This window comes from Pezoporus occidentalis, unplaced genomic scaffold (genome assembly GCF_034315485.1).
Source record: "Pezoporus occidentalis ecotype Australia unplaced genomic scaffold, CSIRO_AGI_Poc_V1 ctg62, whole genome shotgun sequence".
Lineage (NCBI taxonomy): Eukaryota > Metazoa > Chordata > Aves > Psittaciformes > Psittacidae > Pezoporus > Pezoporus occidentalis.
In genome coordinates, this window is record NW_026915966.1 from 2,052,396 (window position 1) to 2,067,235 (window position 14,840).

Below are 14,840 nucleotides of genomic sequence, written 5' to 3' on the forward strand. Positions count from 1 at the left end.
GGGAGCGGGCCGCCCTCCGCTGCGCCCCTCCGCCCGCACCGGCCCCGCAGCCGCAGCCGCCGCCAGACACAGGCAGGGAAGGGGACGCCGCTCAACCCAACCTGACGCAGTCCGCCGCTGCCTGATGGACGGCGACGCCGGGCCAATGCGCGGCCCGCACGCCCATGGGGCTATGGCGGCGCGGCCAATGGAGAACTGCGCCGGGGCCAGCCCCGCGCAGCACGTTCGAGTGTTGGGGCCCGAGAGCAAGGGAAAGGCCCGGAAAACACGGAGCAGATCTGCTCGCGGGGGAGCGGAGCGGCCCTTCCGCCCCGGCGGAGGCGGCGGCGCCCGGAGAAGCGCTGCGCTAAGCTCCGGGGCCTGCCGCGGCGCTGGCGGCCCGACGGAGCGGCAGGGCAGCCCCTCCCCAGCCGGCCGGCCGGGAGGGTGGGGGGCGGCACAGGGCGGTGCTGGCCCGCCTGCCATCTTCCTCCAGTAGTCCCTTCCCTTCTCGGGACCAGGGCGGGCTCCGCGCCTCTGGCACCTGCAAGAGGCCGGGCTACTGCCGCCCGCTTCTTCGCGGTCCCCTGGGACGGGCTGAGGTGCATCCCCGTCTTGGGGCCCTGAGCAGTGCTGGCGGCGCCTCACGCGCGCCCGTAGGGGTTTGTCACCGGGCGGTGAGGGCACCAGCCCTCCCCTGCGGAGCAGCGCCCGCGGGAACGGCGCGAAGCAGGGCCCGGGAATGGCCGCATACAGTAACTGGGGGTGTCCGTACAGGGCTGGGGTGAGATGAACCCGGAAAACGCTTGATAACTGCTCAAGTATAGCCGCCAAACACCGCAGGAGAATAAAAGAGTTCTGACACATCATAAGCATGGGATAGACTCCCACGGTTTAGCTAAAAGCTGGAGGTGACTCCCCAGCTAGATTTGCAACATCCGTAAAACAAGTACTAATCTTTACATTTAGAAGTTTCAGGTAAGTCAGTGCTCACACCTCACTTGGCTTTAGTTCTCGCTTCCTCACAGGAACTGGGGCACAAAGAGCAAGGAAAACTAACCGGCACTCCGTGGTGCGGCCACCCAGCCCTCTGCCCCCAGTCACAAGAGAAAGCACCGCGGGAAAACCGGTCAGAACCCACACCCCTGCCTTCCACCTGAACACGCTGCCACAAAACACGTGTACTGTACTCAGCTGTCAAACGTAGCATTCAGAAGCAGAACACTTTACCTGCTCCAAGCCTCCCCGCACTGCCTCCGTGCCCCACTCTGGCTGTCACAAGGACCAGGCATCCTGTCAGAAGGGAGAGGTAAAAACTGAGAAACACTTCTGGCTATAAAGTGTGGAGATGGTGCTAAAACACTTTTTTGTATATATATATATATATACAAATATAAAACCTGCAAACACTTCAAAGGCCCAGATAGCCTTACTGTATTCTTAAACACTTTATGTTTAGAAGGGTTATTTGTTGCTAATATGGGCTTTTTTACAGCACTGAAGCTGTTATTTAGTAATTCAGAATACATTTAAATCTTTTATTCAGTGCTCTGCAGGAACTGAAGATCATCTTTAAAACCATTTTTATGCTTCACACAAAACCAATCAACTTGCCAGCAAAGATCCAGTAGTACATTTAGAATTCAAACCTTTGGTTTTGCACATTTGAGTCAGCAGATCTGTAGAAATATTTTATGTATGCCTAAGAACAGAACACGATGCCTGCTACCTGCAGAGTTATGGCAAACCAGATTTCTACCCTTGGGTTTGTAACAGCACGTCTTAGCAGCAGCTACAACACAATTCTGTACTGGGTAAGTCCATTTATACAATCACATATGCACACTGCATGCAGCAAAATATAGCAACAGTTTAGAGCTTTGGTTGCTTTTACAGAAAACTTTAGTTAAATCTTGCCCACACTTTGGTATTTAGAATCAGACTTTCTTCTATCCCAACATATGTTTGGCACAGAAAATGTGGAGCATCAGAAAGCTAGTTATGACTCCCTGATTCGCAGCTTTTTTTTATCCCTTGGCTCCACCGCAACTATAGAAATGTTGTGCCTGCTTCGCTATCAACCAGTTCGGGATCCTGAAGGTTACACCAGCTGAAAGTTACCCATGGATTTCCATCTTGTAAAACCTCCCTGCGCCTGCAGGGAGAGAGAAAGCAGCAGATTGGGAGAGCATCCAGGTGAATTCCCATCTGGCCAGCAGCACTTCCCACCACTCTCATGGCTGCTCAGTTTGCAGAAGTTCAAGGTATTAACGCGACCATAACATTTTACATTATGTGAATCACAACTTTGTTAATTTGTGTTAATATATTAATAACATCCAGTACTAAATGCATGAAGCTGGTACACCTTCCTGTTCTTTTCATGATGGAACAGCATAAGAGAACACAGCTATTGACACAGAATGCTGAACAGCTTTGCAGTACAGACTGAAATTACTCTTCAAGTGTCCAACCGTCAGTATGCTACTCTAAAAAAAGTGACTGAACACCATCAGAAAGTCTGTTGACTTTTCTGTTGCCAACACCATAGAGCAAACACCAAATTCCATTGTCAGAAACTATATCCCTTTTAAGAGGGCAGCTGAGATCTTTCTGCCTATGTTTTTCTAAATTGGTGTGGATTTAGTCACTTGGTGACCACACCAAATTGTGCAGTCATGGGTCATTATGACCTGCCCACTTGCCATTCTGTGCTGGGCAAAGGAGACAGAGCAGGTAGATGTGGCAGAACAACTTACACACAGCTCTCCCACACTGTTCTGGGTGTCTTGGTTCCCCCGAAATCATTCCTTGGACATACCCTGTTCCTGATCTTTGAGCTGCACAGCACATACCTACTCTTCCACACATTTTTCTTCCCTACAAGCTAAGCCTACAGTGCATCCACCATAACAACTCAGGACAGAACTAGGGCTTCAGGATACCAACCAAAACAACCTGAGGCACCCAGTTGCTGCAGTTGCCACTGACACTGTATGAGGTCTCAAAGCACCCACTGCACCCCTCCACATCTGAACTAAGCAGCCCACTGTTACCACTCCACATGGAATTATGCAGCATCACAGAAATGAAGAATAAGCAAACCTCATGCACATCATCTAAACTTAAAACAATCTGACCTAGTTTAAACACAAATGCATAAGGACTGTGTAAGGTCTAATCCATTAATACTACTTTATTTGACCAATTTGCTTTAAATGACTATGTATTTTTAGACATGTTCTTTTTTTCTTGAAGCTATAGCAACACAAGGGTGTTCATTTACAGCCCGCTTGTGCCGTGAACTGTCATATAATCAAGTTTTCTTTATTTGGTTTTCTTATTACATATATGTGCTCTGTACCAAGGGCTATGAAGTGGTGAGGCAGCCTACTCAAGACGCACATTTTCCCATATCCAAAAGCATGGAATACTACTAGAGGAAATTGATGAATCATCAAGTAGATTAAGTGACCCTAATTGCTTACTTTGACACAACCAGCATTAAACAGCTTTTAAAAGCCATTAGAAGCTATCCCTAATCTTTTTATTGCAGCGTCACAAGCCTCCAGTGTGATTTGATTTTTGTTAAACAAAACCCTACAAAGTTCATTGGCAAAACCACTTCTCAGTAACATTCAGACACAATTTACCAAGATAAGCACTTCAAATCCCAAAACCTGCACAGGCAAATGAAGATCTCGCCTATCAATATCCCAGCACCTGACAAGCACACATCTTTTCCTATTTAATAGGTGAGAAGCCCCTCGTAAGCACTAACTTCCTCCAACACAGCCTCAAAAATGCTGCCATATACAACCACGTTTTTAGGTTATCTACAAAACCATACTGGAGCTCTTTACATGCTTAATTTTCATGATGTGTGTAAAACGTAGTGGAATTCTTACTGGGACTTACTTGTTTTCTCGAAAATGCATTTTGGTCAAGGGGAAGTGTTAGAAAAGCATCACATAACTACTTCAAAGTATTAACTGGAAGTTATTGGGATGGTGTGCAGCTCTCTAGTTACAGACCCAGCCAATTCCTGAAGTGACTTTAAAATTAATAGGAGAAAAGAAAGAGCTGTACCTCAAAAGTCAATTTTTTATAGGCTTTTTTTCTTTTTTTCTATTGAAAGGCCGGAAAGTGTAATACTCCTAAGGCTGCCTAACACATCCAAATGGAGGAGGAACTGGGAAAGGCAAAACTACCTGACCTCGAGCAGCCACTTGTCAGCGGCCTATTGACCTCGGAGACAAAAGAAGTCAGTGCTGCAGGAGCCGCCGACATCGACTCCGGCCGGCTCGCCTCAGGTGATGGCGGCCCGCCTGAGGGGAGCCGCGCGCTTCCCGCCCTTTACCCAGCGCTCCCCGCGGGTAATGGCGGCCGCGCTCCCTCCGACGCGTGTCTGTGAACACGGCGAGGCCGCAGCGGCTCCTGTGAGGAACAGAGGGTGCATGGCGTGCTGCCGGGACTGCTCCAGCACCCCGCGGTGCCGGGATGAACGCACGCTTCCTGGGCTGCACAGGCAGCTGTGTGAGGAGAGGCCTTCGCCCTGCGGCGGGGCTGGGGCTGGGGCTCGGGCTCGGTTAGGGACCGAGGGCTCCAGCCGGCAGGGGTTTGCTTCAAGCAACAGCAGGCACCGAAAGTACAACTTCTCGCCTTCAAGTGAAGCCCTCAGGAGCCTGCTCCTCAAGCGGCGCTAAACCCCGTCGCACACAAGGATATTCAGAAGCCACAGCAGCACTACTGTGTTAACTGGAAACGCAACCCCCCATTACTTCACAATTCAGCCCTGCCTGCAGTCTGAGCTTTGCCAAGTAAGTTGATGATTATTCCTCACGCTTCTGTTTTAAAATCTTAACCTGATGATTCAAAAGCACTTTTAATGTTTTGTTACCCATGTCTACAGTTCTACCACTATGAAGTCCTGAAGCATAATGAGAGAAACTGAACCTTACCGGGTGCAACACTTTCTGGTTTTATTGCTAATCAGTACTTACTGCTATCACTTATGACCCTATTTAAGCACAGTTCTATGGTAAGATTTGTCTTCAAGTAAATTTGCCTGGGTTTTTGCCATTAGAGGTTCATTCTTCCACAAAACCAAGGGCTAGCACTCCTCTTGTAGAGAAACAGCCCCACTAGAACATACCGGGTGGATTCACCAAGACAGAAAGGTTTTACTCTTAATTAACTTTGAGAGTAATTATGTTTTAGTCTCCTTTTTGCAATCCCACATCACATACCGTTATGATACGGTATCATAAACTAAACCTTGCAAAGGAAAAGAGGCAGCTCAAGCTGCCAAGGTCCAGCTTATCTGGAAGAGATGTTCCAGGCATCCGAAGGAGGTAACGGCTGTGGTACCATTATACACAGCAGATGCCACTTCAATAAAAACAGGAGTTGTAGTTTGGTTGGCAGAAAACAGCAGGCAAGTGGGAGTGGAAAGTGTAAGATAGGGTAGGCACTGAGTAAATGACAAAATGATTTATATTAATCAAAACCAGACAGGAATGAGAGAAATGTGAATAACCTAAATGAAATAGATAACCAAAGGCAAATTAAACCCAGTACCAAGTATAAACTAATAATCATCAGTAAGAAAATCAAACTCTAAAATATTTTCTTCATGACAGAGCATTCTAATTTAGAGTTGTTGTTTCATGAGGAGAGAAATTAAACTTATCAAAAGCAGCTTGGTTTTGGTTTGGGCTTTTTGGTTTAGTTTTTTTTAAAATCAATGCCATTCCCCCAGCCAATAATATGCAAAAAAAACCCACCCAAACCCAAAACAACAAGAACAAAAAAAAAAAAATGTATTTTTCTTTATGATATCTTCTCTGAAATACTTCTTACTCTGTTCAAAAGGATAAGTACAGCAAAGTTCAGAGACGAGTTGCTGAGATGGTGAGGTATGAAAACACTATTACACAAAGGTTAAGAAATTGCAATTATTTTCAGTAGAGACAAAAGTTATCAAAGTAACAAGGCAAAAGCACATTGGGAACAACCTCATGTTCCATAACAGATATTTTAAGATTTCTGTGAGAAAACTGGGAGAATTCAAAGCACACAAAGAACAATCCTGTAAGGAAAAGGAGAGCAGACCTATTTTTCATATCCATATAAAGTATTTAGCACTATAATTTTTGATTACGTAGCCAAAGCCTGAACAAGTTAAAATAGTAAATTTTCTATCCCTATTAGAAGTCCTATAGTACAATGGCCACCTCTTTTCTGTGCTTATACCGAAGCTAGCAAAAACTGGTCTTGCCTGTAGTTGCATTTGTAAAACTGACATAAGATGGAGCTGGCTGCGAATCTCTCTTTCCTGAATACAGAGACAAGATAACAAAGTAAGCCCCAGTTCTGGCCCAAAAGATTTTCTTATATCCCTAATGTATCTCAAAATATTCAGAAGGGTTGTCATATTTAATTGCTTTTTCTGTGAAACTGACATAAGTTTACATATACTCCCCAAAACAAATCAAAGCATTCAAAGATTGAGAGAGAGGAAAGCCACACCATTAACTTCCTCGGGGCAGGGGAAGATGTGAACAGTTTCTTCTTGTAAACCAATTTCTCTGTGGGCAGCCAGAGAAAAAAAAAACATACCTGCAGAAAGGTGGATGGGGACGAATTAACTGATTATTTTCTCCCAAACTGGATGTTGAGAATAAGATTAAAAGACTACATCAATGATATGAACAACAACAAAAAGCACTTCAGAATAATTTGGGGGGGGGGGGGGAAGCAAACAAATGTTCTGGACTTGAGTGTGTTTGAGTCCTGTGCAAACCACGAGGTGTTGAAGCAACCTCCAAAAGTGGGGCAGAACTAGAGCCATCTCTAACAGGACAGCACAGGAGTCTTATCAAGATTCAGAGTCATCTTCACATGTCTGGCACTACAGAAGGGACAGCACAGCCTGCTCTGAGATTACCTTTAAGGAAAAAAAAAGGAATAAAAAAATTGTCCAAATATGAATGCCAAAATCTTTTTGACACTGAGAACCAGTGAAACTTCCAATGAATCACCAACAAAAAACAATTTAGACCTACTATAAATAGAAGACTGAGGCAGAAAGATGTCACTTCTAAACTTTCACCTTGGTCATGCATAATAATCACTGTAAAGGTTAGTCCCTAAGGGAAAACCAGAACAACACAAGGAGAACAGTTCCCCTTCTGTTGGAATGCCAACACAGAGTCATTGAAATAGCAAGATCCAGAGCAGAAAACTGAAGTCCAGTCTCACCAGTCAGGACCACGACAGAAGGTATGTTAGAGAACAGCCACCCAAGTCTGTGTTCAGAAAGCCACGAATGCTCAGAGATGGTAACTACAGACAGACATCCAACTGACAGAGGAATGAATCTCTCCTCCGAGGACTCTAAATTCTTCAAAGCTCATCTCTACTTCTGTTTGCTTTGCTAACTGGATTAGTGTATAATTAATTTGATGACACTCTTTTATTTAATTTTCAGAAAATGAATGGTGCAACAGACTATATTCAAAATAGCGAAGAGCCGTGTCGTGGCCAGGATTTGAAGTTTCTTACCTATGTTCTCAAGTGATGTTTATTATAGAGCACTTTGTGAGGGAACAAGAACTGCCTGTTTGGATTATAACAAAACCGAACAGGGATCTGAAACAAACTGTAATTTGTACAGTTGCTTCTGTTAGCAACATGTAGTTCTGCATTGCTTGGTATTAAATAACTAAGAAAGATGCAAAGATGGGTCAGGGAAAATGAAGTTACTTGTGAAAAAAAAACAAAACAACAGAAGGATAGCGTTGCCTCAGCAGAAGTCACAGAATGCTAACCTGAACAGAAGCATTTATATACAGGCAATATATATCCCCACAATAATAAAATTATAAAAACAGCCTTTCTGAGGAAGGACTACAGCCCTAGAGAAAACACTGTAACATGCATCAACTACATAGTGTGTACCACAGCATCAACCTTTTTGGTCTTACAACCTATTCATAACTTGCTTATGCAACCTGAAGCTCACTGAGAACAAAAGCATTGCCGTTTACTACTGGAAATACAAGATGCTAATATAGCATCCATAAAAACTAAATATGGGGAAGGAAAAACAAATCTAGCCATTTCTAACAGGATCCTGAGATACAGACAAAGCTAAAAAATGTGAGTAGATGCAGAGTTGAAATATCAGTAGGCTGCAACTCCCAAGGGCACCAACTTGAAATCAGATGGTTTTCACACATCACCATCAACATTTTTAATTCAAAATAATTTTGCAAGATACTTTTCTCCATAAAAATATTAATTTTAGAGCATGTCTGTAAATGGAACTGCCACACAAAACCTGCACTGCAGACGGCTTTCATTTCCTTGTGGCTGTGCTGGTAGATGACTTGAAGAGTTCAGTTAATACAAAGCCAACAACTCAGTGGTTTAATTAGTGTGTTGGCAGGCTCCACGGATTCAGCTGAATTTTTAACTTCCAACTAAGCAGTTTCAAGGGACCATTTGTATTTTCCCCATCACATCCCTAATGGCACTTTTCATTCAAATTGCCTTTATTTTGCTTAATAAAGGCTTTTTTTTTTTCCTCCCCAGAAAACACTTAGCAAGAAGCTATTTGATGGAACCAAACTGATGTAAGCACAATTATGCAGACTGACCCATGACAAGTAACACATTTACTTTGTCATTTACTGTTACAGAGCTCTCCAGTAATGATTTTATTTGCACATTTGGCTCAGTGATTGACCTTTGGGCAGGTTGGGGTTTCCTTGTGTGTTTTACTTCTAACTTTTAATAAAAAATATTGATCTTTTTTAATTCCAAAGGAGGGATCTTTGGCCACTCAGGTTGGACAAGCTTGGAAGGCAGCATTATCAATTTAGTTTGCTTTAGTATGACAATACCCACATGTACTCCATTTGGTGACATACCATCACAGAGGCTTTTTAAGTCTCTTATTCTAATAGCCCCTGTACAACCAAAGCATGTTTCTGTAATGTCACATGATACACACATTCTAATTCTTGCATTTCTCCTCTAGTTTGATTAAACAAAGAAGCAAATGCAGATAAGGACATGCTTCCTATAATTAACACCAGTAACAGTCTACAATTACTCCTACAGATAGCATTTTCCATTCACAGATTTTCAACTTCTTCTGAACATCAGACATCTGTGATTCTGTCCATCTTTCCACAAACCTGAAAGTGTAAACACAGCTGAAAACCTCACTCTGGTAATTTTCTTCCTTTGTAAGGAAAGACAAAAAGGCTGTTATTTGCAATAGAAGAGTTACAGTAATTCCTGAGGCTGGCGTTTAGTACACAAGAAAGATGCACACAGTGTATTCATCACCCAGAAACCATAACTGAATATAACAAGATTAGAGTAGAGGTAGGCAGGAGAGAAGAAGGAATCACTGGACATCCAAAACAGGAACACATTTGTATCTAATAATCGTTCACACACACACACACACACACACACACACACTCCAATCCTCAATACAGATTTTTAAATACAAGACTTCCCCTCTTTGGGAATTCATGGTTTCACTGGAGCATTAAATGCATCAACACTGCACTGTATTGTGGAACTCACCTCTCCCATCTTACACAACAAAGACCTGATACCAAAAAGACATCAGAATTGGAAATAAGGGAGTTTAAAACTTTTTTTTTTCTTCTTTGTTCTAGTTTGAGTTCTTAAAAACTCAAGCTCATAATTTTAAGTTATACCCTTAATATCCTATTTCTAATTCCTAATTTTGTCACTGAAAGTAAGTATTATTTGCCTAAAATCCCAGTATAATTTGACATAATAGTTTAAATAACCGGATCAGCTTTTCCCTGAATGCTTTTATGCATTACTAGAAGGTTAAAAGGTATTTCACATCACAGATATTTAGCCAACAGTTGAATAGCAAGTTTGCAGTGGTAGTGTCCTTTCTGTGATCACCACCAGCACCCATCCTGACAGCACCTCCTGTTGTGCCAGCAGATGTCTGTATGACAAAGAGATAAACCAGATGAAAGAAGTGACAGGAATTAAGAAAAATGACAACACCATTTTGAAGGTGATGAATTCCCATGTCCAGTTTACCACCTGGACTCACCCAGTACTCTGTGTGCTATCAGAGGCCGTGGCGAGACTGGAATCAATGCGGAGGGAGCACAGGGGAGCAGAGCAGCTGCACGAGCAGTGCTGCTGAAATGTGAACCCTGGCCTCCCGTTACAAACACACATCAGACTCCCCGGTGTTCCTGTTACCCTGAAACACAACCTCGCAATAAGCACACGGTCTTGCTATGAAAAGCTTACAGGAACACTGTGTACATTCACTAGAGCATTTTTAGATTTTGATTAAGGATCTTCTTCTGGCTATGGCTTTTGGAAGCTAGCTTTAAAAAGAAAATACAAAATCCCCAAACCCCCACCCTTATTTCTGTATGTCGATTTACACCACATTCATAAATCTTGAGATAAAGTTACGCAAATCTTTATCGTAAGACCAGCCTTTTAAAAATGCTGATTTAGGACTGCTTTAGGTACAGGTAGATAAGAGCTACATGAATTACAGGAACGGTGACATTTTCTGCACATACATAAAACCACTCCTGCTGCTACCTCCACAGCTGCCTTAATGTGTATAATAGTTCACAACCAAAGTGCTGTCTGTTGAGATATTGGTGCTCAAATCTCGTCCAAGCTCCTAGTGGTGAGATCACACAGCAGCACCTTAAAAGACAAGAAACATTGTCACCTGTGAGAACCACCTACTGCAACCTGCACTTTTGCCTGCCTTTTTGAAAAGGACAAGTCATTTGTATATATTAACTATATTGCTCTCACTATCCACAAGTAGTTTTATCTGTTTTGGGATTAGAAACAGCACAAGAAGCATCCCAGCTGCTCTGTACAGATTCAGTTTGTCATCCCAGATCAACAGCTGAATCACAAGCACTACTGCACTACACTCAAAACTAGGTTTAGTTTATCATATGATGAATTTTTAAAACGACAGTAAGATCTTACCACAATAGGTTTTTATCTTATTTTTTGCTACTGAAGATGGCACTTCTTGTCTCAGTGTTACAGAACATTTTCATTTGAAAAACAGGTCACTTGAACTGCTTTGAAGTGATTGTTTAAGCAAAGCTCACAAACACAAGTCTACAACAAGGCTGACCATCCAAGAAGGAGCATATAGGATAGCAAAGAACCATGAAGAGTAAGAAAAACCGATTTAAAAGCATCAGAAGGTTTCCAGTCATTTAAACACCATTCAAACTTTATTCTCTCCTTTGCTCTTACCTCCTCTACTTTGCCCTGGAACAACACAAATGACTTTGGGGGAGTGTACACATCTGTCCAGAATAACTGACTCACGGTGATTCTGGCTGCTCAAACACATAGGGATGTTGGCAATTTATGATGCAAAACAGTCTTGATAATAATGCACACTTTAAGTTGGGTCTGTCAAAAGGCATGTTAAGAAAATCGTAGCAATCAAATAAATCAACATGAGATACCCTGGTTGATCAATGTCTCTACCTATTGCAAATTCAGGGCACATTCACCAGAGTTTGGGGGTTTGGTTTTTTTTTTACTGTTACAAACATAATATTATTATAAACACCATACATAATAGTAATACAGACACATTCATACAAACACACTTCTTGTCTAGATACCTGAAGCCAAGTCTACAGAAAAAAACTACACTGAGTACTGCATGTAAAGCGTGATTACAAACATCACTGAGAGGCAGACTGATTTTGGTATCTTAAATACAATCAATTTTACATATAAACACAGGAAGTACAGAAGAAAGTATTGGTTTATGATCTAAGTGAGGCGGCAGAGATGCCAGACTTCTCACACCTATCAGCTCTATCTGATCTCAGAAGCGTCCAATTTATCTGTTGAATCCTCACTACCCACAGCTTTGACTCCTGTAGTGGTGAGGAGTCTCTCTAGAATTATAATGGGATGAAGTATTAACTGCTTCTGCTGAGCCATCAGAAAAGAGAGGAAGCAGGCTTGTCCTGAGACAGGTAACCACTCAACCCACAAAACATGTTCAGGTTCACCATTCCTTTCTAACCCACACTTCATTTACAAATCTCAAACTGAAACTCCACTACTCCCACCTTTAGAATTCCTCCTTTGATGCATTTTCCCTTCTACCATCTACTGATCAGTACTTTCAGCAGTGACTCATGAGAATGTGCTTAACATGACACGTTGTTGAAACTCATTTGGGAGCCTTGATTTGGAAGCCCAAAAGATACACGATGTGAGAATATCTTGAAAAAATGATGACAGGTATCATTACACTTAAGATAGTATTTTATACTAATAAATCTTTCTTACATATCATGCCTCATAAAAGTTACATTTGAAATTCACTCCTATTTTACCACAAGATAAAAAAAGAAGGAAGATAAGTAACTTGAACAAGATGATCTACTACATCTGAAAAATTCAGAATAAAACCAGATTGCTACATCCCTGTTATATTCTTAAATAATTTGCCTAGGTGCAGCATTCTGCCTCCTGAACTTCTGACTGCATGATCAAGCCTTACAGACAGGCATTCAGAGTAAGACAAGAGCTAAGGAATTAAACAGCCATTCTAAACAGTAAACAGGGCACTGAAATACTGTTTTCTAGAGTAACTTACTACAGCCTCTCACCTCAGTTCTGTCCCTCCTCCCAGGTGGTGTCTGTGACAATTGACAAAACTACTTATTTCACAAAGAAAGCTGCAAGAGCTGGTTTAAATTTCTTTCATGTTTTGTCAGGGTTTTACTACAAAAGTAAATCATAATATAGAGCCCCCTTTCCCCCCCCCCAAAAAAAACAAAACTATGAAGCTTTTGTGTAATACTGAGTTGAGCACAACAGTAATTATTGTGATTTACTACACTACTTCTTGTAAAGGCAAAATAGAATACAAAATTAATAGTATGAAAACTGGTGCATGGTAACTTAAGTTGTTTAGGTAATGGTTTGAAATTTGAGTTCCACCACAAAACCTATCCCTATTTGGATGGAAGTTTCTCTGTTTACATACTTAGATACTCACATTTCAAAAGATTTCATAGATCTACAGTTCTAAAGAAACCAACTGGGACAATGAAGTCACATTAAAAACACACACAAAGAGTTCTGTGTTTTTACAGCCACTGTTTGTCTTTCACTATACACGCATACAAAAAATGTCCTTATTTTCATATCACTTAGGTCAGAAACCTATACTCAGTATTGCCAAGAAGCCAACTGTTTTGCTTAGAGTAATTCTATCTGTGTATTCTTAACATATCATTGGAACAACAGTGCAAATTTCTATTGATTTAGTTCTGACATTTGAATTTATCCAAGTTCAGCAATTTCCATAAGTGCAGAAAAACTTCCTCAGCTGTTTTGACATGAGCATAGCCATTGCTCTTGCCATATTTGTGGCAGAAATAATCTTGTTTCTGAATCATCAGTTCGCTAGTATGCAACATTGACTGGAAAATACTAATACTAAAATAGAACTAATGTTCTACTGAACTTAGATGTTCAAGAGCATATATTGATATAACAACTCAAAATATAACATTTGTGCATATTATATCATTACAAAAGGAATTTTTTCAGAGTCTGCTTTTCTCTTGACTTCTGCATGAAGTGCTAGTCTTATGGGAGCTTTTGGGGGAAAACATCAGTATGGGCTGAATCATACTACACTCAAGTACTACACACCAAATAATTGTTCTACTTGTAATTCTAGATAGTGAGTGCACCTCAATGCATCATGTATTCACAGTATTAAGTTTACTTTGACAAAAATAAGTCATTAAATCTAAATATTTTTAGTGTGCATTTACAAAGGCACAAGAACTAGGTTAAAAGAGGCTGACAAGATGGTGCTTAAATGCCACAGAAGGGCAGAGCTCCTTATTGAAATAAGCTACTGCAGTTGCAGATTCTTCTATGATCTTGTATACTTTGGAGGAAAACTGAACTGACATTCCTGAAGGCTCAGTCCTCTTCCCTTGAGGTCACTGACAATAAATAAATAGATCTGAGAGCACCGAAAGACACTTCACTGACAACTAGTGCCACTAGTTGTAGTCTCTCTGTGAGCCAAAGTGAGTCACAGACATGAATGACTGCTTAGTAGTCAAAGAAAAATCTGAAAGGTACATAGCAAAAGAGAACACAGAAGGATACTGGAAGTAGCATTTTCGTTTTGAGAAAGCTTCAAATCATCTTCTCTGCTTTATTTTAAAGAGCTATCTGTACAACATTTGGCAGAAGATAAATTGTTAGCATGGCAACACTAAATCTTGATACTTCAAAAGCAACAAAAGAATAGTTCAAAGCAGCAGTTTCTTATAGCAGCTGAAGTAGCTCATTGAAGAAACTGAATGTTGACCTAATCAGGGGAATTTCTTCACAGAGAGAGGCTGTTCTAATATAAGTTTATGGGAAAACCCAGCTGGTTTGAATACTGTAAGATCAAGACCTAAATGCTTATCGAACATGTGTGGTTAAAGACAACAAAAATCAGAAGCCTGGGAGTTTCTGACTTTCTGACAAACACATATTGAATACAGTCATGCTCATTTCACAATTGCTCGGTTAAAAACTTGCCAGGATTACCCATACTTGGTAACTATGAAACAAGTTCAGAACTGCCATCACTATTCTGTTGAACTTGAGTTACTAAAAGTTCTCCACACTCATTGCATCTTTGTTAAGAGAAGGAAATAATTAAGAAGCATCATATATCAGCTTTCGTAGCATCAAAAGCCAAATCAAGAGATCAAATTAGTCAATAATGAAATATATTTAGATAACTG

At 41.4% G+C, this 14,840-nt stretch overlaps 1 protein-coding gene across 3 annotated transcripts in view; it reads right to left on the reverse strand.

Moving 5' to 3' along the window:
• The window catches only part of FOXK2 (forkhead box K2), a 430,591-nt gene that overhangs the window by 47,196 nt on the left and 368,555 nt on the right, over nucleotides 1–14,840 (reverse strand). For 2 of the 3 annotated variants that reach the window (XM_062639755.1, XM_062639753.1), the window contains one exon: nucleotides 1,210–1,272. The exons of the other annotated variant lie outside the window; for it this stretch is intronic. In XM_062639755.1, the coding sequence (XP_062495739.1) occupies nucleotides 1,210–1,272 (63 nt within the window). The remainder of the gene's footprint in view (nucleotides 1–1,209; nucleotides 1,273–14,840) is intronic. 3 annotated transcript variants of the gene reach the window in all.